Source organism: Spea bombifrons, chromosome 3, assembly GCF_027358695.1.
Source record: "Spea bombifrons isolate aSpeBom1 chromosome 3, aSpeBom1.2.pri, whole genome shotgun sequence".
NCBI classification, from domain to species: Eukaryota; Metazoa; Chordata; class Amphibia; order Anura; family Pelobatidae; genus Spea; species Spea bombifrons.
The window spans coordinates 15,975,174-16,001,673 of record NC_071089.1 but is presented as its reverse complement, the minus strand read 5'-3'; the positions used below and the strand labels follow the sequence as shown (position 1 = coordinate 16,001,673).

At 39.5% G+C, this 26,500-nt stretch overlaps 1 protein-coding gene across 1 annotated transcript; it reads left to right on the top strand.

Annotated features, from left to right (window-relative positions):
- Positions 1 to 1,618: 1,618 nt before the first annotated feature.
- GPCPD1 (glycerophosphocholine phosphodiesterase 1) lies at positions 1,619 to 26,346 on the top strand. The gene is made up of 20 exons (XM_053460413.1): positions 1,619 to 1,855; positions 2,046 to 2,145; positions 6,781 to 6,871; positions 7,802 to 7,886; positions 9,087 to 9,162; positions 10,507 to 10,548; positions 12,785 to 12,908; positions 14,749 to 14,998; positions 15,576 to 15,738; positions 16,960 to 17,092; positions 18,424 to 18,478; positions 19,079 to 19,171; positions 19,794 to 19,871; positions 20,318 to 20,357; positions 21,435 to 21,493; positions 21,842 to 21,907; positions 22,058 to 22,194; positions 23,605 to 23,740; positions 24,095 to 24,255; positions 24,905 to 26,346. The coding sequence occupies exons 2-20, from the start codon at positions 2,097 to 2,099 to the stop codon at positions 25,104 to 25,106; spliced, it is 2,040 nt and encodes a 679-aa protein (XP_053316388.1). The 5' UTR covers positions 1,619 to 1,855; positions 2,046 to 2,096; the 3' UTR covers positions 25,107 to 26,346.
- The last annotated feature ends 154 nt before the right edge of the window (positions 26,347 to 26,500 follow it).

Genomic DNA, 26,500 nt, shown 5'->3' with positions numbered 1-26,500 from the left:
TGGATGTCTTTGCCGCCGGGTGTTGGCAGCCCAGCATTTACCGTTAAATAAACCGCGGGGAAAGAAGCCTTGATTGATAGGACAGCCGTGCAGTGCGGTGTTAGCCATTTCCTTCCTCAATGGCGCATTATAACGCAGTGCGGCCTGTCACTGCAGCAGTGACACCAATGAGCCCGCAAAACCGGCACGGTGACCGATTAATACGCATTAAAATACATATGAAGCAAAGAGATGCACCCGGAGAGCGCGCGGGTATTAATAAAAAGAACACGGGCAGCGCAGTCTATAGTCACGTATTTCTGCTTTTACTCTGCTAAGACCCCACAGGTTCTGGTCCTTTCCACCTGCTGTGTCGGCTCTATGCACTAAAGGGAGAGTTGGGACCAACACTGGCTGAACGGGGCCTGGATAATGCATAGTTTACAGCGCGGGAAGATCGCAGAAATCTTGCTGATTTAACTATACACCCTACAGGGTTAACCAAGCGCATCCTGCGGCTAAAGTTCACTGGAGCTTGTCCTTTATAAAGCATAGTGCGGTGAAGGAGCTGAAACACACCCCATCTAATCTACAGACCCCACTTGCCTGCTTAGACCCCACTTTACAGACCCCACTCTACAGAGACTTCACTCCTCTGCTTAGACCCCACTCTATACAACCCTCTCCCCTCCTCTGCTTAGACCCCATTCTCCCCAACACTGCTTAGATCCCACTCCACATACTCCATTCTTCTGTTTAGACCCCACGCTACACATCACTCCACTGCTTATACCCGACTCCACTCCCCTGCTTAGACCCCCCACTCCACTCCCCTGCTTAGACCCCCACTCCACTCCCCTGCTTAGACCCCCACTCCACACACTCCTCTGCTTAGTCCTCAGTCCACACATCCCACTCCACAGACTCCACTCCCGTGCTTACAACCCGCTCCAGACTCCCCCGCACCCCCCCTCGCTTAGACAACTCTCTACAGGCTCCACTCCTCTGCTTAGATCCCCACACTACTCTCCACTCCCGTGTTTAGAGCCCACTCTACAGACCTCTCTCCACCCATCTCATTAGAGCCCACACTACACACTCCTAGGCTTAGACCCCAGTCCAGAAATCCCAATACACAGTCTCCACTCCTCTGGTTAGACTCTCCCCTCCCCTGCTTAGAACCCACTCCACTCCCTTGCTGAGACCCTACTCCACAGAGTCCACTTCCCGCTAAGACCCCACTCCACAGACTCCTCTCCTCTGCTGAGACCTTACTATACACAGCCCTCTCCACTCCCCTGCTTAGACCTCAGTCCACACATCCCACTACACAGACTCCTGTCCCCTGCTTATACTCCACTCCTCTGCTTAGCCTCCACTCCACACACCCCTCTCTCCCCTGCTTAGACCCCACTCTACACTCCTCTCTCAACTCCCCTGCTTACACCAAACTTGTCTTTCCTCTGTTCACACCCCATTTCACAGGCTAGTTTCACCGCTAATTAGCTTTTCCTCTGAAAGCTCCATCCTCCCTCCCTTCTTTGACTTTTCCACGAAAAAAAAAAAACTGCGGGCAGGGATTACGCAATGACGTCACCAGCCCCGCCGTCTCTGTTGTTAGTGGTGAAGTCCTGTGCGCATGCGAGCGAAAGACACAAGACAGGATCTAGCCGGTCTGGAGCCATCGTTTTTCTGTGCGCACCCTTTCCTCGGACCGGGCGAGTAACTGCAGTCATTTTGTGCGCTTCTCCTGCCGGTTTCTTTGCAGTACGGTGACGACGCATGATTTGTGAGGAGACGCGCGGGCTGTCCGGTGTTCGTGATGTATAGCGACCGCTGAGGGGATTGATCGTGGTACTGCGGCTTCAGTAATCAGGTACAGCTGTCTCCCTGCCACCGGTCCCTTATTACAGGGGACGGGTGTTACCAATATACATTACTGTATTAATCACCCCGCGGTCCTAGCGGTGCCCGAGGGGGGTTTATTTAGTGAAATGCCGACGTTGTGTGTAAATGAGGCAATATTTTGAAAAAAAACCCGCATTTTTTATTGTATTTTTTTCCAGGCCGGATCTGTTATAAATACGTCAACCATTGCACTGCTGGAAGCCTTCACAATGCCAGCCTCCCGAGTCACCTTCCAAGTCAGAGGCACAACATTGCCGGGTAAACCTCAAGCCGGGTCTTTCCGTTTGTCCGCGTTGTTTGTTATTTACACACCATTTTAGTTAAACCTCTCCTTTCGTTAAAAAACAAAACGTTATAACCCTCTGTGCCTGGCATCTGCTGCGAGGCGTAAACCCTTTCTTTATGTTGTCTTAGAGGGCATCAGGTGCACAGGTACGATATTAAAACTCCCTTTATTTTGCCACCATATTCTGTAGCGCTGTGTGGTGAGAAACGGGACATAACAAGAAGGACTTCTACAAACAAGACATAAGGTAGGGGCTTGCTCAATGAGCTTACAATCTACCCAGACTCCATCTAGATTGTAAGCTTGTTTGACCAGCACCTTGACTTACTTTTTCCCATAATTACAAGTTATGTGTCCTACTTGTTAAGTCCTGTTTATCCATTTTAGAGCGCTACAGATTATGATGGCCCGATATAATAATTGGTTGCCTTCAGGAATTTCCAGTGGCAAGTGGCCATGGATGTTTGCACAGCTTGATCGCGGGATAATTGTAGTTAATTTCTGTGCCGCTGGCATTCTTTAAGATTTTTAAGGCGGTGTTTCTTGGGCTTTATAAGTTATGCAAGCCAGTTGAAATTCATAATTGGGTATTGGCTCTAGCATGTGAACGAGTATCTTCCTTCTGTTATGGAAATTCTTGCACCTTTTAGTACCTTAGTACTATGGCTGTTCTAACTGGGTGCTGCTGGTCCATGGTGGGGGGGTGTTTAAATCAACCGTTTAAATCGCCTACTCTTGGGTTCTGAAGTCCGGTAGGTTTAGGCATACTCGGCACCCAGTGACTGAATTCATTTCTCAGCTGAGGGTAAACCTTCTAGATGGAACTGGATGAAATGAAGTGTAATCTATGTGTGTTTGACCTTGACAGGGTCTGAGGTGCCAGGGAATGTTGCTGAGGTTCTCAGTCACCTGATTTAACCTTAGTGAATGCTGAAGGTGCGTTTTCATGTTTTGCTTGAAGTATCCATTTTAGCGGCTGGCTTTGCTTTGAAGACGGATAAATTCCCAAGGGACCGCCGCTTTTGGTGATTTTCTGCTTTCTAGTAACATTAGTGATTAGTAAAGCGTCTACATTTTGAGCTGTTATCATCCTGGAGGTCCATGTAAGCTGCTTTGTAACTAAGCTGTCGATAGGAAAGGGGAAGTTCTGATGTTACAGCAAAAAATATACATTGTGAGGTTTACGTGAAATTACTCAAGTGATGTTGGTCTCATCTTATTTCAAAACGTGTCCAGGCTTTGTAGGGAAGCAACAGGGAGAGGTAGGATACTCGGTTGTGTAGGAAGAGGTATGAATGACAAGAAAAAATGCCATTTTATGAATCGCTGGTTGGAATCTCTTTTTGAAAACTCCCTGGATAAATATTCAACTAGCTTGATGGAAGATGTGAATTTCTACTTTACAGGAAGGGTAGTAGATACGTGGAATCGCCTTATCGTGGCTGTAGTGCGGGCAAACAGCACCCTTAAGAATGAATCATTTAAAAGTAATTTTACTAGATAAGCCAGCTGGCTTTTCTGCTGTCGTTTTGTATCCATGTAACATGTTTACATACTTCACTGGCATTCAAAAGATCAGCGATCACTGGCATAAAGGATCATGTTTACTGGTGTAAAGCTGTGCCGGTGAGGTTTGGAGACCGGTATAAACCTGTTTCAAGGTTGATCTTCCTGTTTGCTTCTGCTTTAGCTGCAGCTGCTCATGAACTGAAAGCTGGAGTTCGAGGTGTTGGCATACTGTACAGTCTTTGGGGTTTAGGGATGTTAACGTTTAAGGAAATAGAAGTATGCCCCCCCCCAACAGAGGAGGGTATTATAGGTGTTTACAGTGATATATTATTTAACCATACAGCAGTAGAATAGCCCCAGTCAGTGCCCAGACAGCTATAGACACTTGTTACACTTGGCTAATTTTGCCTCTGGTCTTTTCCACGAAAAAGAGGAGAACTAGTGTAACCGGAGCTGCCCCGTTCAGCTGTGGACGGCCGGTACCCGCTAGGGCTTTTAATACTTTGCCGTTCTTGTGAATGATGTGGTGCACCCAGGTCCTGTTAAGCATGCATGGTTGGGGGAATCGGAGGGAATCCGTGTCCTGGACGTGTTACGTACTGTCTGTACCAAACTGTAACTAAATACTGTGCTAACAAACGTGCGCGTAAACAGGATGCCTAACTGATGCCCAACTTGTTGTGTTGGGTGATGTAGCGATGGTTATTTCCATTTGACATAATCACCACCGGTTCCATTTATGATACTTTACACAGGCTGCCATGCCCAGCCGCAGGGGGGAGAAGCCATTGTGTGTGAGTAAAGGTGGGCTTTCAGTTCCTGTGCATGTGCGCCCATGGCTTGCTTTATTGAATACTGGAAAAAAAGGCAATGAACTTGAAATAATGAAAAGCAAAAGCCTTTTATTAATGCTTTTAAAAATATTAAGTATGTTCCAGGAGAGTGAGTTGTCAGGTGCTTTTATTTTCAGGTATGTTTCTTATATTTCTGTGCAAACACGACTATTTACTGCTTCTAAACACTATTTTGCATCTAAGAGACGTGGCAGATTTATTTTATTGACATTTGAGATCTTCTGCTCATCATGTGGCCCAAAGCAACGTCTCATTCCCCTCCTGGAAAGCTTTGCCAGCTGCCAGATCACTGTTTCAGGAAACTTTTAGAGTTATTTATGGCTTGGTTGTTTACGCAGGCGTTTGGCTGAACATAACCAGTGATCCGAAGCCTAAAAGGATCTTTTCCACTCCTTATGTGTTATGCTTTCTCTAAAGCTAAATATATCATCCTAAGATACCTCAATTCACGGAACCTGTGTTTCAGGCTTTTGCCTGTTTATTTTCTAGTAACATTTTCTGTTCCTTTTTTTATGGTGCTCATAGATATGGTACTTTCTTGGCAGGCTGGGTATAGCACACTTTGCTGAGCAGCAGATAAATTTGGCCAGTCGTGTCTGCTGCTAGGGCAAGTGTATTTTTCAAGGGGGGAAGAAATCCATAATTTAAAGGGGACATATAATTACACACTGTGTTAATGTGTTACAGTATTTCTGTTTACTTCTAGAAAATGGTAACATAACTGTTAACTCCTGCATTGAGCGCAGCTCTAGACACTGACGTGATGAGCGCTCAGTCACAGGTTGCTACGGGATGACTATGAGTTGAAATAATTCTCCGCACATGATGGTTTTGCAATTTATGTTGTTGTGCTCCTATTGTTGAAGTGACCAAACATATCGCTTAATGACTCTTCCGCAAACATTATACTGGCCGCGATTCAGGGACGTGGCAGGTTGCCAAAAGCTTAGCCTTCTGTGACTCACCCTTTCTGGAAGTGGCACATAAAAGCCTTAATTGACCCTTTCCGAATGTTTCTTCAATAATATAGTGTTATGTCTGTTCTAGTCTCTTGTAGTTAGAAGAATTAACTTGTTTGTACTTTTTTTATGGGGAGGGGGTTTGTAGTATGAATGCTGAATATTGTCGCCTACCAGCAACAGAGTAATGATGGTGATGTGACTTATCGCTCCATTACAGCAGCAATAAACAGTGAATTGTAGTATGTTTTACTTTACTGAAGGGGTGGTAGATAATTGGAACAGCCTGTATACCTGCATGGATTTGGCTTATGGCCGTCCTGAAGACGAAACCAAGGACCGATTAGGGTCCGAGTCTTTAACACAGGAATGATAACACTAGATGGGCCGAATGGTTCTTATCTGCTATAAAATTTCAGTCTTGTAATTATGACACTCTGATCTTATCAATTTAAAGGCAGCACTTATAACTGGTAGTCGTGAAAAATACGTGTATGTATGTGTATATGTGTATGGAGGCTTCTGTGCGTTTTATGCTGCATCAGCAGCTGGGTGTCAGCGATAAGAATTATATGCTGAAGAGTAGAAATGTGTACGTGTTTATCTTGTCTGGATGTAAACTGGTTGAGTCGCTAAAAACTGTAAGGTGCGTTTTTACTGCCTCTTCCATTTAAACAAAGAGATGGGATATACCCGTTGTACAGCTCTGTGGAATATGATGGCGCTATATAAAACAATAAATTGTATGCATAAAAGGTGACATGAGGTTTTTTTTAGTGTAGGTTTAATGTTCACCAATGTTTTTCCAGTTCTGTACACTCAGTATAATGATACAGATAACAATTTACAGTATGTATGAATTGTAAAGTGACTTTGTGTATGGCATAGAAGCAGTCATCATCTTGGTTTCCTTTTCTCTTAATGTGCATTTTTTTTCTCCCCATTAAGTTACACCAAACCAGTTGTTGAGTATCTGATTAATGGGGATTGGGGATTGTGCATACACACACACACACACACACACACACACACACACACACACACACACACACACACACACACACTTTTTTTATTGATATACAGCTAACGTATATAGTCTACAGAAAAACATCACACCTTTTAAAACTGAGAAAGCAGAATATTGGTGCTGCTGAATGGTGAGGGGTAAATGGGGCACTGGGATGTGATGGATTCACGAGGACTTCGCCACACACTGTATTTTGTATGGTCTTGTAAATGTGAAAACAACTTATATTGTATATTCAAGCTGTCAACTTGTCTTTAGGGGAAGTTATTGCGCTCTGCGGGGGCAATGATGTGCTGGGAAACTGGAAACCTCAAGATGCAATTATTCTACAGCCTGATGCTAATGATTGGTAAGTAATATTAAGTAACTATCACATGCAGACTAAATAATCCTTCTCTTCACATACATATTGGTGTAGATTTCTAGCTAGTAAAGACGTTAAGATGCACCTATGCCAGGGGAGTCCAACCTGCAGCCCTCCAGCTGCTGCAGGACTACATTTCCCTTTCAGCTAAGGGGCCGGCTGAGGAGTATGGGAGATGTAGTCCTGCAGCAGCTGGAGGGCCGCAGGTTGGACATCCCTGACCTATGCCTACAAAATGATACAGTGGGGTTTTCTAGGGCAGTGCTCCTCAACCCTCCCCCACGGCACACTGAACCATCTAGGATTTAGGTATTACTCAGGTGTGTCTAAGGTGTGTTTGTTTTTTTTAATTGTGCAACACCTTAAACACATTACACACCTGGGTAATTCCCAAATCCTGGACTGTTGGGTGTGTGTTTGGAAGAGAGGGTTGAGGAGCGCTGTTCTAGGGCCAGACATTTTTACTCTTTCCTAGCAGCTGAATAGGTGAAAAGCTGTTGCTGGTTTCAGCTGTTATTACGTAGATGGCTGCTGGTGGTCCGTGCTTGTTACATGTCCTGTTCTGACAGAGGATTGCCGTGAAGCTGGACCCTCGAGGCTGGACCGGACGATACATTTCCTCCTAACTGATTACATAACATGTACTTCATGAAATGGGCCCCATTGTCCATTTATTTTTGAATGACTTGTCCACATATTTTTTGTTAGGTGTTTTCTGTGTAAAATGCAACATTGTTTGTATTCAATGATGAGCGTACACATGTACCAAACTGGATCAGTGAAGAGGTAGTTGCCCTCTTATAACTAAGCTCCCGATGTTGCATCTGTTGACATAGTCCTGTGTAAAAAAGGTCTCCAAAGACAATTTCTGTAATCTTGTCATTTAAAACGTCTGTTCCCTTTCTACCCCAACAGTACTGTCTGGAAAACCACTCTTATGCTTCCCAAAGGAACTGCTGTAAACTATCGATACTTGCAAGGTTACTTTCTGGACCCAAAGGTATGTTGGCTTTGTTCCCTTTTATTGAAAGGGGAATTGAGGCCACACATATATATGTCAATAGAGCAGTGTCATGAAAATGTTCGCATTTCTGTTTAATTGTGGAAAGATGCATGTATTCTAACATAATACAAACAGAGTTGAACTAATTCCAACAATGTAAATAAGAAGGCTTAGCGCTGCATTATTTCACTCATTAAAAACGAAGCGGTCATTTTTTTCATAGAAAAGTGCTGCAGAAGATTGTTTCCTCTAAATGACAGCTTGCATGTACTACATTTTGTGTCCCATATGTTGAGTATGAAAAAAGTTTGAAAAAGCCGTCCGCACGTCCGAAAACCCAGTCTAAATTCTAATATGAAGACTAACGTTTTGTGACTTTATTTATAACTCAGATTATATATACATACCTAGTGTGAAGTGATGTTGATTTTATCTAAGGATTTTAAAAGTTTGTTCTTTGCAAATAGAATATTGTTTACTAACTATACTAAAGCAAACTGGTAAATGAACCCAAAATGTTTTTCCGAACTACTTTCTCTGGTGTACATTAATTGTTTCTTTTTTTTGCTGTTAATTCTCAGATATCCCTAAAAGTGGTGTTTTGTTTTTGTTTTTTGAGGGAAAAAATTCAGTGATAGAATATCTGAACTTTTTAAAGTGTTTTTTTTTTAAAAAAAACTTATTTTACTTTCAAAAGCATCAACCTTATCAGTCTTGTGTGAGCTATGTATATTTAGGATCATCTTGTTGTTCTGTTGTATAATGGGAAATACATCAAGCACTGGCATACGGGTATCTGCGTTGCACTTCAATTTGTGGCCTGCCATGTGACAATCCATAGGGTTTTTTTTTTTTCTCCTCTCTAAACCCCTCTGGTACTTTGAAAGCTGACATAGCATATACTGCTAAGACACAGCAGCTTGTAAGATCAGCATTTACCTCCTGCTTACTCACCTAAACCGGGCAAGTCGAAGAGTGTGTTTGAAGCTCCGAGGGCATGTTCCGTTCTTCCCAGATGCATGAGATTAAATCGTTCCCTACAAGGGAAAGTAGCTTCTTGGTAAATAACGTTAAAGCCTTGGAAGCTTGATGCTTTTTTGGATGGTTCCCGTGAATAACCAAAGTCTCATAATGAAGAAGGCAAGGGTAAACATGGTTTGACTTTATCAATGCAGACCTTTAACTTTTAAATTACAGAATACCAGTGGTCCATGCCAAGTCATAGTCCACAAGTGGGAGACCCATCTACAGCCACGATCAATAAAACCCCTAGGTATGGGAAACAATTGCATCTACACACAGGTGTCTTTTGCTGAAACTGAAACACAGGTTAACCCTTTGAGAGCCAGATTATAGCACAATACGTTGCATAGATCTCTGGCATTCAAAGGATTCAGAACACTTTTTACAACAATTTTAATATCTACAAATGTAGGTGACTATTGCGTTCGTTTTCTTTTTATTTGCTAGGAATTATCTATGTATTGTGTATATGACACATGTATAATGAGAAACACTGGAAACCACTCCCAGGAGCGCACAGGGACAAATCAAGGCACTTATACGTCATGGATCAGTGTCCTGGTTTCAAGGGTTCCATTCGGTGAAAAGCTTATTTGCCGAATGTTTGTTTTTAAAGATTTACTCACCACTTTTAATCATATTTCCAGTGTGATTTATAAAGGAAAGGATAGCAATGGATTAATTTAGTTATAGCATGAATATGCTTTTACGGAATCATTGCTTTAGCCAGCATATTAATACAAGTTCATTTACATCAAATCATCCTTTACTATTTGACATACAGTACACCACTTTATTTTCTTCATTCTGTTTATATAAAAGACACTAAAGGCATATCTAAGCTTTACTGGAATAAGAAACTTTTCAGCGGCCCGGGGCTCTTAACCACCGTTTTCTGCTATCTGTCTGTATATTAAAAAAAGAAAAAAATCAGTCTAATTTATTTCACCTCAAACTTCCATTTTTTTTAATAATTAAAAATGTTCATATACTCAACCAGGTATTTTCTTTTTTATTAGTGATGCTATGCTTTGTGAGGCTTGTCCCAGTGATATCACACACCATAGGATTCTAAATGTCCATAACCATTACTGCGGGTTTGCTCCTCCATCAAGCATGATCTAGTAAAATCTTTGTCTCTTTAAAAATCTGAGCTAGGAAGTTGATTGATTTTGGGTATGTTTGCTGACTTTCCCCGAACTGCAGAAACAATTGAAATGAAATTGAGGATTATTTTGGTACATAACCAGATTCAATAATTGTCTAACTATTAATGTGACTGAATGAAGCATAAAAAATATGATCACTGTATTTTAAAATAGCAAGCAAAACTTGCTTGTTAAACTTATATATAATTTTTTTTATTTTTTTTTTATTTTTTTGCGGTTTTCTGCTTTGCAACATCACCATTTGGACATCTACTAAATTATGCTAGAAGTAGGCACAAAAGCCCATATAATGATAGACAGTGTAAACTGATCAAAAAATATCGAGACTCTAGGCAGAATATTGGTTTCAATGAAGTGTAATTTGAGGTCTTTATTTCTTAGTCTATGAAATTATTAATATGACTTCTTCTTCTTTCGCCATCTAGAAACCGAATGCCTGAAAGATGATGGTGATTTCGGAATTCACAGTAAGTAACATGATCATGTTTAGCAAAGAAAAAATGCTTTGGAAGAACGATGCTTTTGCTGACTGCTTGTTTTTTTAAATGATAAAAGGAGCTAATATACTCAAGTGTGAGCATGGAGCAATTATCTTATGGCTTTTCATTAGTTCCTGGAGCTAAAACATTCACAATCTTTTTAAAGAAAAAATCTTTAGAAAGCTATTATCATAGGAACAACTAGTCAGCTGTTACGTTTATGTAGTATTTAAACCATGCAAGCAAAATGCTGTATTTTGCTTACATATTGATATTTCTAAAATGGCAAAGGGAAGTGTAACTGTTACAGTTCTAGATAATGGTAAAGTTTAAGGTCTTATTTTACTCAACTACCTTTATTTTTTTAAGGGGGTATTAGCAGTAAAAGATACTATTTTGCATTAAAAAAGACGCTTTAAAATTAGCGCTGTATTCTGGTTGGATACTTTGAAGAATTTAGCTGACATTCAGATTGTCTGTCTGAATTTCACACAATGGTAATGCCTGCCATAAAACACAAACCTGGTGTGCTACAATTAAAGTAAATATAACTAGGATTAAGAGTTACTGTTTCTTTAAACTAAAGCAATTCATTGTTTTTATTCTGAACAAATGAACAGATGCCCATAAATATGAAATTCAAACTAATCCCATAAATGTCTAGGGTGGGATAGATGCATTGTTCTTTCATGTTCAAAGATGGAGCCAATTTTATTTTTCAATGAAAAGCCTCCCAGAAGTGTTTGTCTTATTTTTCCCCCTCTTTGACACGTGAACGTCTCTAGTATGTTGTGTGAATCTTGCATTGTAAAGAAAATCGTTCAGGACCTTTTGGGTTACCCTTATGGACACACTATATATTTGTGTGTATATAAATGCGTGTATGTTATATAACTGCATAGGGTAACACAAGGATACATACAATCTACATATTTCAATTGCCATTTTGATCGACTTTCTGTCTAACTTAAAGGCCTATTATTCTTTAGTAATTCATTTGGCTGCAATTTGGATTTAACCTAAATTTATGAAAGAAAAGGGAAATAAAAGTTCACTACACAGTTACAATGTTCCTTAATTGTCAGAGTCCACAATTATATACTGTGTATGGCAGATCAAGACAAACGAAAATATACTAAATGGCAGTTTTTAGCCATCTTTAACTCTTTCCTGACTGGCTCCTCAATCTTTCTCATATGTCTTATATCTGGTACAGACCATGAAATAGTAGGAAATACAGGTGACTGCTTGATACACGTTTTAATGCAGCTTAATTATAAAACTCATGAAGTCGTTTTGATTTGCTTTTAAAGTCAAGTTGACCTGTTACCCAAGATCTTTCTATTACATCAGTCAATAGCACATAAACATAGTCTATATGCCTTTTGACCCTTTAACGGTCAAGACGTTTAATGTATTCCACTATGGTACGCTATACTTCTTATAAATGCAGTGCTGGAATGATTGGGGCATTATGTAATTTTGAGTACATGCGTGTAATAATGTATTTGGGATGACGGAGGAATGTAGGTCCTAAAGAGGGTCTGGTGCTTTGGATTCATGGGAATATCACCTGTAAACCTTGTGAAATCCATTATACACAGACTAGTTTATAAACTATTGATTTTGATGTAAAGCTGTTTTAGGTGACAGGTCAAATAAGTAGCTGTTAAAAGTGGATAGAAGTATAATTGATAAATATTTAAGTTGAAATGTCATAGGAAAGTGCCTATCACACTCCTGAACATCTGTAACGGGTTGTGCTTAAAGTAGTCAAGCAAAAAACCCGTTCTCATACCTAGCTCTGGATACACCTTTATGGGGGAAGAAAATGTATTTATTTTGTTTAAATGTGTATGGAATATTACTTTGCTTGTTGGTGGTGTTCTGCACTTTTTGCAAAATAAGGCCGGAGAAAATTTTTAGATCTTAAATTACACTTTTTTTCCATTTCGAATAAGCGTTTCGGCCTTAGTTTGCCATTTTACCGTATTAGACGATTACATCCGCAGACAGTGAAAGGCGTGACGCTAAACACTAATATCATTAACTCTAGCTTACTTTTGGGATATTAACATCTTGCCAATGTGCTGGGTTTATAGAGAGACTTTTAACATTAGCATGGCATTCTACGTTTTTCCAGTGACTGTGTCGTGGAAGTATTTGTGTTTGCTATATCTAGGTTTTATTTGTTGCAACTGATAACTTTCATCTACTTTGCCAGATGGCGTTGAAACTGTGGATTCCGGATGGCTGACATGTCAGACTGAGCTTAGATTACGTCTGCATTTTTCTGAAAAACAACCTGTTACTATATCCAAGAAAAAATTTAAAAAGTCTAGGTTTAGGTATGGTGTTAAATCGGTCTTGCTGTTTCAGAGCATAGATGACTTGCCACCTAACGCAAGTAATGCTGTTTGTGCAGATAATCTTTTTATGTTTTTTTTTTGTTTTGTTTTTTTTTTTTAACCAAAATGAAGCACTTCATCTCGCTGACTTTGCAATGCATTCAGTACAGTGCACCCCTTCAGAGAGCGTTAACCCTTGCATTAATGTATAGTTCAGGGGTGTCCAACCTGCGGCCCTTCAGCTGCTGCAGGACTACATGTCCCACCCTCCTAAGCCAGCCCCTTAGCTGAAAGAGCATTATGGGAGGTGTAGTCCTGCAGCAGCGGGAGGGCTGCAGTTTGGCCACCCCTGGTATAGTTGATACAGGAGAGCTCTCTATATTAACTGTACTTTATGCAAAGCTCGTAGCGCTTCGACGTGTTTAACTCGCCTACAAACTCCCAAACTTAGGGAATATATTACATTTTCCTTTTATACAGACTTTAAAGATATTGCAGTAGGGGAAGGGTGAACATTACCAACATTAATGTGGACGGTATATAAAATTGGCAATAACACATGAGTATTACGGATACAGGCTATGTGAGCTTGTGTAGGGAAGCAAACATTTAAATATATTGTCACGTGTGCCTTTATAAAGTGCTTGTGTACATACACATATACACACACTCACACACTGTTATAGGCAAGAAAAACATATGTACATATTTATGAATACCACTTAATCTACTTGGAGCGCAGAAGATTAAAGAGGGAAGGGACCATTCAGAAAGGATACTGGAAAATGTTTTACGTGGAAATGCAAATTGCCAACTAATAGGCATTTCCACGACTTTAGGAGCGTGTCCGCAGCATTGCAGACCCAATAGGCAATTCTTTTCACTGCTTTCTGTTTAGGAGAAAGGGGACTTTTGCTATGAACTGTACAAACAGCATTACTCTTTCCAGAGAAAACAATGTAACTTGGCATTCTTTTCTCTGGGTTTTAGAGAAACATGTAGCACATTTCTGTGTAATGTGTTGCCAAGCTAGCAACCAAAAGTACCTTATTAATGTGGCATAAGTGGGGTACTTAAAGGGTTAAACATCCAAATGAATATTTCCGATTAGGTTGAACACGCTTGTGCTCTGGCGTTTTTTGGGTGGGTTGGGGTAGTTTTTGGCAGCGTGCAGCCTTTTCAGACCCTGTTGAGGGCTCAGTGTTTGGGGGGAGTTGGATGCATGTGTTAAACGGCACTACGCGCTTAACACATAGTGACAGGCAGGCTCCTGGCCGGGAGAGCACCAAGCCCTGCTGGCTTGTCTTCAAGCCGTGCACTTTCTAGGAAATCATTCACAGCTGCATGTTTTGTGTACGTGTGACTTTAGCCTAACGTTAAGAGGGGGTGAGGAGACACAAATGATTCTTCCTAGCGTAAAAACACTTTTATGTATGTTGCCAGACATTGGTAAGGGCGGTTTCAGGTGCTGGAACTCTCCCTTTACCAATGTATTTAACCCTCTTGAGTCCCAGAGAATAAGCGTTCTTCTATTCTTCTGTACAGGTTTCTGGCACTCAAGTGGTTTAATAATGTATATTGTAAACTGCAGAGACCCTTGGAGCCAATTATTTGTTTATGCTGTGAATATTAGGTGATTCCTGGGGGCTACAGAAAGTGCCAGATCAATGCAGCCACCCATGGATAAAATGGCAAATAATTCTGCTCCATAGGGTCTCAAGTTTAATTAAACTGATTTCAGGGGTTTATGGGGTAAGTTTGCACCAACCCAACAAATTCACTTGTGTCTCATGTCTTTGAAATGACCTGGGTGTTAATATTGCTTCTCTTGTGGGGACAGGGTGAAGTTGACCTTGGGGGGGCTAGAAGATGAAGGTGAAGAGGAACAAGAAGAGCAAGAAAAAACATCTCCTGTCGTTCTCCTAAAAATGGCCAACACTTTTGACATCTCACTGATAAGCAACACAGAATATAAATCTCGTCACTCTCAGCCAGAATGTGGCTATGCACTTGAGCCTGATAGATGGACTGAGTTCAGTATACACACCATGGAGCCTGACAACCTGGAATTGCTTTTTGACTTCTTTGAGGTAGGTTTTTTTTTGTTTGTTTTTTTTTAAACAAAAAGTTCTGTCGGGCAAAAACATTGTTAAATACATGCCAGCTGTGTGCAGAAGTACTGGCGGGACATCTGCTGCTTGGAAGAGACACCACTATCTCAAACTTTCACTGTTTGGTTTTGGTTCAGTTTCGCCCCAGAGCCATGTAACCCTTTCAGACTCATCAGCGATGTCTTTTCAGTGTGGCATGATGTGGATTGTGAACTTTGTTTGCCGACTTAAGTCTGGTGACAAGAGCCAACATTGGTCAGGTTTGTATTGGCCAGAGCTGGCCTAAAACGCTGGAAGGGACGATAGCTTTTGCTACCTGCATGTTTAATTGCCTAGCACACCAAACAAATGAAACTGCATATTACTAGAACTCACAAAATGATCTGACCAAACTCAGTATGAATAATATGTGATAATGTTTTGCACAACCGTATAATAAGGTGGACCTGCCTCTGTATTTTAAGACCTTGATTATTATTGCAGGAGATAAAGAAAATAAATATACAAAAATATTACGTTGGGAAGGTTTTGTAATTTTGTTTCTTTGACGTTATAGGAAGATCTAAGTGAAGCTGTGGTTCAAGGTGACGCACTCCCAGGACATATGGGTACCGCATGTCTTCTGTCCTCCACCATCATGGAGACTGGCAAAAGCAATGGCATCATTACACTCCCTATTATGAGTAGGAATGCAAGACAGACCCTCGGGAAGGTTAGAGGTATGCATTCTGGAGGAAACTGATTTTACCTTATCAAATTATAAATGTTTATTTTAATAAAAGAAGCAGTTGGCCCCATCATTCTACGATGCAATTATTAAACAAAAGCCCACTTTGAGTTTTTTTCTTTTTTTCATCTCCAGTTATAGCTATAAGATAATTGGTGCAGCAACCGACCTGTTAATCAGACATATTGAACTGATTTGTTCATATTTCTGTTTAAAGCCAAGATGAATAACCAATTAAATACTGACTTATCATATTTGTCTGCTACAGATCCAAAATGCAGCCAACTGGCTATTAGTAAGCAGATTTATTTAGTTTTATTTATTTATTTAGGCTTTTTTTTTTTAAAGTAAAAAAGACTTTAGCAGAAATTAACACGGCTTGCAATAAATGTATGCATTTGAACTTTTCATCCATTTTTCTGCTAATCCGTTGCGTAACATCCCCATGATCTTGGTAACCTTTGTCGTTCTGCCTTAGGAGTTATTAGTTAGACATTGATGGCTCTAATCCCACAGCAAACTCCAGATAGCAGTATTAGTTTAAAAACATCGTACAATCCTTCAACCATTACTGTTAGAAGAAAGCTTATGTTATCGTAAATATTATTCCTGAACAAAGACATAAGAAAGCAGGGAATGTCTAGTCTATGATATATGGACAAGTTCCCGCCAACACGTCTACTCTATGTTGTTCTATATATATGTGCAAAGGGTCAAGTCTAGGCCATTCTTAATTATGCAGCTTAAAGAGGTGTAACTTGCTTGAAAAGTAACCAATCATAATAATGCATGCTATTAGAAGTAGATAAGATGCTATATAAACCATGTAATCCAAACATGTAATCAGACAACGCTTCGACTTTTGTGTGTTGTGTGCCTTGTCTCGATTATGCGCATGATCTAATTAAAGGAAACTCTTTCTGTGGAGAATTCGACCATTATTTCAACCAACAATTACATTGCATGTCTTTTGTCAAGACCTTTTAAATATTAGCTGTAAGCTCCCAACACTAATAACCGCTTGCTAATACTTGGAGATGGTTGCGGCTTACTGGCCGTTGTTTAGCGCTTCTCTGTCCGATACATTTCCATAGCTGTATAGTATCTTCCACTCCTACTTCTTTTGCTCCTTTCCTTGCTCCCCTTTTTAGCTCTGCTTCTTGGGGAAGCCATGGTACTGTACATTTAACGTGCCCTTTAATTCTGTTTACAGTTGACTACATTATTATCAAGCCAATAGAAGGTTATAACTGTGACATGAGAAACTCATTTTCCAAGTACTGGAAGCCAAGAACTCCACTAGATGTTGGCCATAGAGGTGCTGGGAATTCCACCACAACTGCAAAGTAAGATAAACCCTGGAGACATGACAATATTATAGTTAAAATCGTGTGTGTAATTAAAAAAAAAAAAAATGCTTCTGTGTATATATTTTTAATGCCATTTTTTATCTGAATTCTATATGCTGCTCCTTTTCCCTGCAGAAAATGCTGACTCTGGTGACAACTTGTATCTTATGCACTGTGACTAGCAGATAAAATTGATCAATACTTGTGGTCTATGTACAAGATAGGTAGTCTAGTTAAAACCAGTTCATAACTTGGTATGTGTCATTGGACAAACAACTTGTCTGCTTTCTGACAAGTAATCTGTAACACGCACGCACACAAGGATATCAGCACATGATGGGCAATTGACCTGTCAGTATTCACATAGTTTTAAATATTATATACATAAAATCTGCAGTCTATAAATAAGAAGAGTTCTTTCCTGTGGCTTGTACTTTCCAAAACAATATATAGTACATACGCAAGACCTTTGTGTCCAAGGGGGTGAGGTGTGGATAATAAAAAATAAAAATTCTCTAGCTCCAGCTGTTTTTGTTTCAGTAACTACCATGTTCATCCACTCAAGTTTTATATACTTTTCTGTACACTTCATATGATATATGAAAAAAGGGGAGAACAATTTGAAAAGTTCCGCCTTGTCTTGTTACAAACATACCTTTACAAGCAGTTGCCAGGGCCAGTCCTAGAAATTGCACCGCATGCAAATATACTCTTTGGACCCACTAATACTATATAGATATAATTTCATATGCTTCTCCTTTCACCAATGGATTTCATGCACTTTGACTAGCAGATAAAATAGTTCAATATATGTGATCCAAGTACAAGATAGGCAGTCTAGTTAAAACCAGTTCATGAACATTATACAAGGAGATCAGCACCTGACCTGTTGCTGTTTGCACAGCCTTAACCGTATATAGATAATTGCTATGTAGATGTTGCACAATTACTGTGAGTTTACTTGATTTGGGTCCCATGAAGACCGTTTGCCCATAGTAAAGTGGCCCAGCAGCTGCCACCACTTCGGCATTGTCTCCTTAGAAATAATATGCCGCTGCTCAGATCTCCAGGCAGCCGTCTCATATTGTTTTAATGCGAGCTCATCCTCTATTGGGTGAAACTGTGTATGTTCTAATGGCTGTATTTTTGACAGATGTTGCAGGGGGGGTATTGTAACTGTTAGTGGGGAGCTCTGGCACCTTTGCGTATTTTTTTTTGGGGGGGGGACTGTGGATAATTGTTGTCCCCAAACAAAACAGCAATAAATATTGATTTACATATAATGAATGCTTACATTTTTATGCTAAATTACTTTGAACTCTTTGCAGGCTTGCCAAAATTCGTGAGAACACTGTTGCTTCGCTCAAAAATGCTGCAAGCCATGTAAGTGATCTTTGTTTGTGTGTGTATCTGTAAGTAAACTTTTTATAGAGCACCCATTTACCCTAGCGAGACATCAAAATTGACACTATACCAGTTAATAAGATTAACACATTCTAAGACATGGTACAGAAGGAGGAGGGGTCTTCTCTTGTGAGCACACAATCTATTAGTATTAGTGTTGTAATTAAATAAAATGTTCCAATTTCTCCTGATGTACTTAACTGTGTCAAAAAATCGACATTAAGCCTATGTCCCATATACATGAGCCAAATAAGCCATTTCTGTTCTTGGTCACAAGCTTCCTACTGAGAAGTAGTTAATTGATCCCGAAATGCGTCCAACAAGTAAGCCAAGCAGTGCTTCTATGTGAAATGGTGTTTAGTTTCCTGAATGTCGGGGATGCTACGGCTGACATGGTTGGCTCTACCGATCCCTGAACAGATTTCTTTTTTCAAATACTTGCGTCTTTATCGTATTAAGAAAATTGTAGTACAACACCGGGTCATTGCTACATAATGACATGTATGTAATCATGTATGCAGTTATGTACAGCCAGTTACCGACTAATGATGGTTTTACACTTTTTTTTTTCCCCCCCAGGGAGCTGCATTTGTTGAATTTGATGTTCAGCTTTCCAAAGATCTTGTTCCTGTAATATACCATGACCTCACTTGCTGCATATCAATGAAAAAGGTAGATGGCAAAGTGCAGTGAATCTTTTTAAAAGTGTTTCACGCCATAATGAGTTCATCGCAACAGTGTGTTTTCAATCTTAATTTTTTAGATTTTTATTTTGTGTAAAGAGGAACGCAAATCTTAAGGGATTTGATGTGAAAATAAAGGCACATGCTGCGAGTCTGATATGAAGTGGAGTAATACAAACTTAATTAATCCCAGTGGCCGTGAAACTGCTGTTGCTACGCAATGTGTCCATATTCTGAGCTCAGTAATGTGTGCTTTGTACTAGTATGCGTTGGTTAAACAGGCAGCCGTAGCCAAGTGGTTTTCTGCAGGAGGAGTGTCTGACATTATACCGTGCCTTTAAGGGTGATATGGGTGGGCAATCCCTTTTCGTGCAGAGTGGGCATCTTACTTTATTACTGCACATAGATTTTAGCATATAGCAATTCCTTTTCTCTTCCTTTATGTGGGGTGTATTGGGATGAAGCGGTTAGACACGTTGCTTGATTGTATTTGTGATTATTATGGTATAATATCTTTGCAGTTATATATAATTAGACCTTGTCACTTATCTTATGTAAAACATGTTTAATAATAATGCACATACGCAAATGTAAATTTCCTTTTATTGCAGAAAGCAAATGCCAACTCCTTGGAGCTGTTTGAGATTCCTGTGAAGGAACTTACCTATGACCAGCTACAGCTACTAAACGTAACTAAGTTCTGTTTATATATCATCCCCTCATCTATTACCACATGCAGATTCTAAAATATTGGTTAGGGGCACCTTCTCTGCATCCAGCCTACAGGCACACTGTTCTGAATATGCTTTATGGACTAGGCACAGAGCCCTTCAACCCCCTTCACCCATTACTGTATCACTTTAAATATACATTAAAGAGCTCATTGTGAAATGAATAATGTAACTGAGCCTTAGCAGGCATACGTTTTAATAGAGCGAGCTAGAGTATGCCGTCATATCCCTCATTGTCATTGAAGCCTGCGTAGCCAGAAGGATTCCCATTACTAAGATAGTTTGATATGTTGGTCACCTAGTCGAATCACATCTATTTTGGGTCACCGTTCCTAGTATTTAAAATCATGAGCCCCTTTTGTTACATGCGGTTAAGATGTGTGTGTGTTCTCCTTTGTTTCCAGCTAGCACATGTAACCGCACTGACGTTAAAGGATTGCTTTGGTACGTACTAATTTGAATGGAAATCTACTGCATGTTAATGCAATGTTTGTACTTCACAATGTGTCCAGAATGAAGCTTATCTGATTATTCCTTGATATCTAATCTACTTAGTAAAATTAAGTTGTTTTGTTGAAAACCGTATGACCTCTACATTGTTACCTGACTTTGATCCCCACTGCAAAAAAAAAAAATACACGGCTATGCATCCAGATGCAAATACCTGCCTTGATTTACAAAAAATTCAGCAAGACCAGTATTAAATGTGGGTTTTTTTTTTTTTTTGTTTTTTTTTTAAAAGACAATAGCTAAGGATTTCCACTGTCTTCCTATTGCTCTGCCATTGTCATTTTAATAAACAGGCAGCTATAATAGCTATAATCATGTCATATCAGTGGTCATTATTCCCAAACCACCATCTTGAGTGTCTTAATACTTATTCATGGCGCGCCTTTTTATGTAACTGGGGTGTTTACCTTTACTAATACAATGGATGTTACAAATGCGTATAATAATAATTATACACATTATACGCAAGAGTGATGATTAGGTGCTAAACTATATAAATAAATGACAGTGCAAAAGATATATAATACAAAGTGTTATAGACAGTGCTGCAAACACCAAAGGTACAGCCCCCTATACCCCAAACAATAGTGGAAAGATAGTGTTGCTTTATCTTGCCATGTTTTTTGCATGGTGATATGCCCTTGTGACACACCGATTGAATGTTCTATGTAACAAATTGCAAGAAATATAAGTATTGTTCAAATTTATTTTGTGTGGTATATACCTTGTATTGTTTTTGGTGATATTAATGAATTGTCATTAATAGATACTTAAAATTTTTTGTGCAACACTTCATCTTTCCAAATGCGTATAATGTCTACGTGTTTAACGGCTGAAGAATGCCCATAAACTATTAGAATCCTCGAGAGCATTAGTATTGCCAGAATTTCGCAATCTCAGTTGACATGTAGATGGTGCAATGTTTACTGGTCCCCAAAGCTAATTTACCATGGATTAATAACCTGGTTTGTGTGTCACCAATGACCTTTCTTTTTTCTTTCATGGTTTCAGACCCCTGTGATGAAGAAAGTACTATTTCAGACAACCAGCCATTCCCCTCTCTCCAAACGGTAACAGCCTTTGTAATAATTTGTAATTTATTTCCTTTCTTGAAGTTGGCCTTGTTGTCTATGCTTTTGTGGAAAACAGCTCAGCTTAGTACAAAATATTCATAAAGATCTGACATTGTCAATGAGAACTTGGTGGCTTCTGTTCCAGCGCCAGACACTACATTTGTTAATACAGGCCATCCTTCTACACAGCAGTGTAGTTCCTATGTTGATGGCATGATAGTTATAAACCTTGAGTTGAAATTAGTTCCAGAATATTTTGTCGCATTGTGATTGCCATAGTATTACTGCAATATACCTATTATTTGTATTGCCATCATTATAAAATTATGCAAATTTTTTACTTAGACTTTGGAATCTGTTCCTGAAGATGTTGGCTTCAATATTGAAATTAAATGGACTTGCCAAGAAAAGGTAAGAAAAACTATTTTATATAAATACCGGACTAATATCAGTAAAATGAGCTGCTGTGTTAAAATCATATATTTTTTTTTATGTCATGTTAGCATTCATTTTGCAGTAAACTAACATTTCCTCACAAGTTTTTACTTTTGTTCTGTTTAGTGCGGTAAATGGGACGGCAATTTATCTTCCTATTTTGACATGAACCTTTTCCTGGACATCATTTTAAAAACTGTTTTGGAAAGTGCTGGCCGGAGAAGGATAGTGTTTTCTTCATTTGATGCAGATATTTGCACAATGTAAGTACATTTTAGTGAAGTCACATCTATAAATGATCCTGGGGGTGGGATGTGTAACCTCCATCTGTCACTGCAACCTGTGGTTCTACATGAACTGCTTTTTCTTTTTATACTGTATACAAGCTCCACTTTAAGACAATTGCCTACGTTCGCCTGCTTCTCACTTGAAGACACACAACTATTGTGCATATTCAGTTTAAAACTTGCACTTGGTGCTTTATAATGTTCAGGAACATTCCCTCAATACATTTTCTGCTACAGTTTCTCTCCCATTCCTATCCACATCTCCACTCACTTAGTCCAGAATTGTCTTTTTTTTTCTTTTCTCCTTTTCTGAATCTGCTCTAGTACCAGTGAAACATCCCCCTCTCTCTCCCAACAGGTGTTAAATCTCTCTCTCTCCCCCTCTCTCTCTCTCTCTCTCTCTCTCTCTCCCTCTCTCTCTCTCTCTCTCCCTCTCTCTCTCTCTCCCTCTCTCCCTCTCTCTCTCTCTCTCTCTCTCCCCCTCTCTCTCTCTCTCTCTCTCTCTCCCCCTCTCTCTCTCTCTCTCCCCCTCTCTCTCTCTCTCTCTCTCTCCCCCTCTCTCTCCCCACTCTCCAAATTAGTTGCAGCGGAAGCATATTTTCTAAAGTATCTTTTCAAGCATGTTGGAGCAATTAGCACAATTTCATACCCCAAAACAGAGAAATATGGCAGTTAAAATGAATGTGACGTTTCAGCTCTTTAAACAATGCCCTGAAATGTTAGAGTATCTGTCACATTACAGAATTACCTTGATAAGCATAATATAGACATCCTATCTCCTACCAGAAGTGTGGAAGTTATTTGGCACTTCCAGAGGATAATCTAATGTACATCACGCTATACTGATGACTTTACTGCAGACATGTCCAAACTTTTTTCGAAGAGTGCCAGATTTGATGAAGTGAACATGTGCAAGGGCCGACCGTTTTGCCTGCCATTCTTTGAACCATTAAAATTAAATGCAAATTAACTATTTTATGCAAAGTTTATTGAAAACGGCATACTTTTCATTTTGTAACTTGGATGACAAATCTAAACAGGTGTTAAATCACTCTGCCTTTAATATATAAAAAAAAAAAAAAACAGATCTATATTTGGGCAACTTATCTGTGGGGCCTTATCAGTCCGGAACGCGGGCCGCAATTTGCCCTCGAGCCAGACTTTGGACATGCCTGTCTACCCTTTGTACAGCGCTGCGGAATGTGATGGCGCTATATAAAACAATAAAAATAATCCTTTTGTCTTCACAACTGTACACCCCTGTATGGAACAAACCCCTGATGTGTAAAGTTCTCACTGATGTGTGGTTGTCTTTTCACAGCTGCTTATGAACCAAGTGTTCATCTATATCCCTTCACTTATTTTCATATGTCTTGTGTGTTTCAGGGTTCGCTTGAAGCAAAATCGATACCCCATTCTTTTTCTGACACAAGGGCAGTCTGACATCTACCCAGAGCTCATGGATCTGAGATGTCGCACCACTCCAATGGCAATAAGTTTTGCACAATTTGAAAATATCCTGGTAAGATCTAATTTTGCGTATGTACTCGTAATGGGATATCATCTTAACGTTAAGAAAGATAACTGATCTTGCTGACACGGCCCATTGGCATCTCCAGACGTTTTCCTTCAGCCCTCATCCTGTGGTGGAGGAGAACAATGGGCTTCAGTTTAAAACTTGCCTGATCCTAGTGAAGGTTAATGATTTTATTATTTCCATCACTAGGCTGCACTTGGCAAAACCTAGGTATTTGTATATCCCGTTAGTTTACCTCTTGTTGAATTTGCATATATTTCTGTTCTGCATAGTTTTGAATTAGACATTAAAATTGTATAAACCCATTGGCATGTGTATCTGTGTTTCCTCTCTAAACAGGGAATAAACGTTCACACTGAAGACTTACTGAGAAATCCAGAGTATGTCAAGGAAGCAAAATCCAAAGGCTTAGTGGTATTTTGCTGGGGTGATGATACAAATGACCCAGAGAACAGGAACCTGATGAGAGATTATGGTGTTGATGGATTGATCTATGACAGGTAGTGCTTTAATATATATATATAATTTTTTTTTTAGCGTTTATTTTTTCCTTTTATGGTTATTAAACTTAATTGTCCGCATGGGATACGATGGTTTTGTCCTTAATATTTTATATTGGTACCTTTTTTATAGCTGTCACATACTGTTTATGAATAATCTACAGATTTTGTGGAATATTTTATTCCTTATTATTTTTGAACCGTATCTTAATTATGCTGCTTGCCAACGGAAACATTTTTGTTGGAGAAAGGTCAGACTAATTTTCGGATTAATATATCTTAAATTCTCCTGTTTACTTATTAACCGCTGGAATATGTTCCGCAAATATACAAGATACGGCTTGGCATGCTAACCTTGTTAATTCTAATTTGCTCTTGTTAAAGGACTTAATATTAATGAAAAGCAAAACTGCTTCCTCAGGCCGGTGATCCTTAAAATATTGTTATAAAGATTTACCTACAATGGCCAAGTGAAGGGTACTTCAAATGAATGAATCATTAATTAACTTAGCTATGTCGAATAAGGACATTATCTGGAAGCTCTTGAAGAAAGGAACGTAAATGGACAGGTTATTCTTAACATTATGGGCAGTTCGAGTGACTTTATTTAATCTTAATATGAAATTTTATTTTCATTTTTGTTATACAGGATATACGACTGGAACCCTGAACAACCCAACGTGTTCCAGGTGGAGCAGATGGAGCGCTTGAAGAGAGGGCTGCCAGAGGAAATGCTGAGGAGCTGTCTCTGCTCATTTGTCACCAACCACTATGTTTGCAGTTCAGCCGTTTGCGTTCATAACCAAATCCATGTGGATACAAATGGAGTCATCAACCATCAGCCTGTCTGAGTCTTAATAAGCTTTCTCCAACATCTCAGGGCTGTATACTGCTTAGACCTTCATTAGTTGCCCCCTCAAAAGCAATAACCCACCCACTCTGTTCCATTACAGAAGTTGCTTGCATCCTGACTGTCTCTGATTTTATTTTTGTTTGGCCAGACATAGTTATCATTCCAGTATAAAGAACAAATTTACATTTCAGGGGATGGGGCGGGAGGGAGGGAGGTCGGGAATCTTACTGGTGCAGGCAAAAATGCCATAAGGTTTTTGTGTAGGGGAAAAAAAATACTAAATGTAACCAAAGTACCTCATAAGATAAGTGTTCACTTTTTATCCTTAAGTGCAATATAAACACTAGCAGCTGGACTTCGTATGCACATCCATCACTGTACTGTACACATAATTATTTCTGGCCATGTTAGTTACCTCAGATGCAGATTTTTGCACGGCTAAACACGCTGGTACAAAAATGTGCCATTGTTCAATTATATAGTGTTTGGATTTTTGGTGCCATCCTTACCGGATCATAGTGTCCTCTTGTGTACTGTCTGTGTTGTATCTAGGCATGAGTTCTGTCTGTTTTCCCCTCCATGTGTTCACCGTGTAGACCAAGTTGGCGGAGAAGACTATGCTTGCTTCCAACCCCTTTCAGTAGCATGAGCAGAGATGGTCGCACCGACTCTTCAGTTATTAAATAAAGCTTAGGTCTCACATTTGAATGGGGTTAGGTAGTTACTAGCCTGCTCATTTACGCTAGAATTAAATGTTGGATAAATCTTTGATTTAAATGTAATTTTAGTGGCTAAATATATAATACAAATTTTAAGAACAAGTATGAAATTGTTTTGTCTTACAATGGTCTGTCACCCTCATATAGGAAATACTTAATGTACAATTTATGCTTGAAACATGAAGCAGAACTGGATGAGTACCTTACACAATGCTTATTTTTATTCTGCCGATCAGATTGTCAAAAGTGGTGACTAATCATGGTGCCTAGGAATTTGCAAAAGCCAATATATGCATACATTTATATGGGGTGTATAGTCTGTAACCTGTATTACTTCCCATATTAAATAATATGCAAATCACAGTACCTGCTTTCTGTAAAGCAGCAACCCCTCTAAAACCCACTGGATCACTCGCCTACCTTAATGTACAGTATGTGGTCCTCTGCTCTCTGTGTATTTTTCTTGGACTGTTTGCATGGCTACCTATTTATATAAGTTATATACGGCTTTTCTTTCCAGTTGTATGCCAGTGTATAAAATCCCTGTTTTATATTTTTTATATCTGCAAAACAACAATAGAATGTAACAATTCATATATATTTTTATCCATACAATGCACACACAGAAATTTGTTTGCTTCTTTTCACTTAAAGGGAATGTAATGCCTCTTTA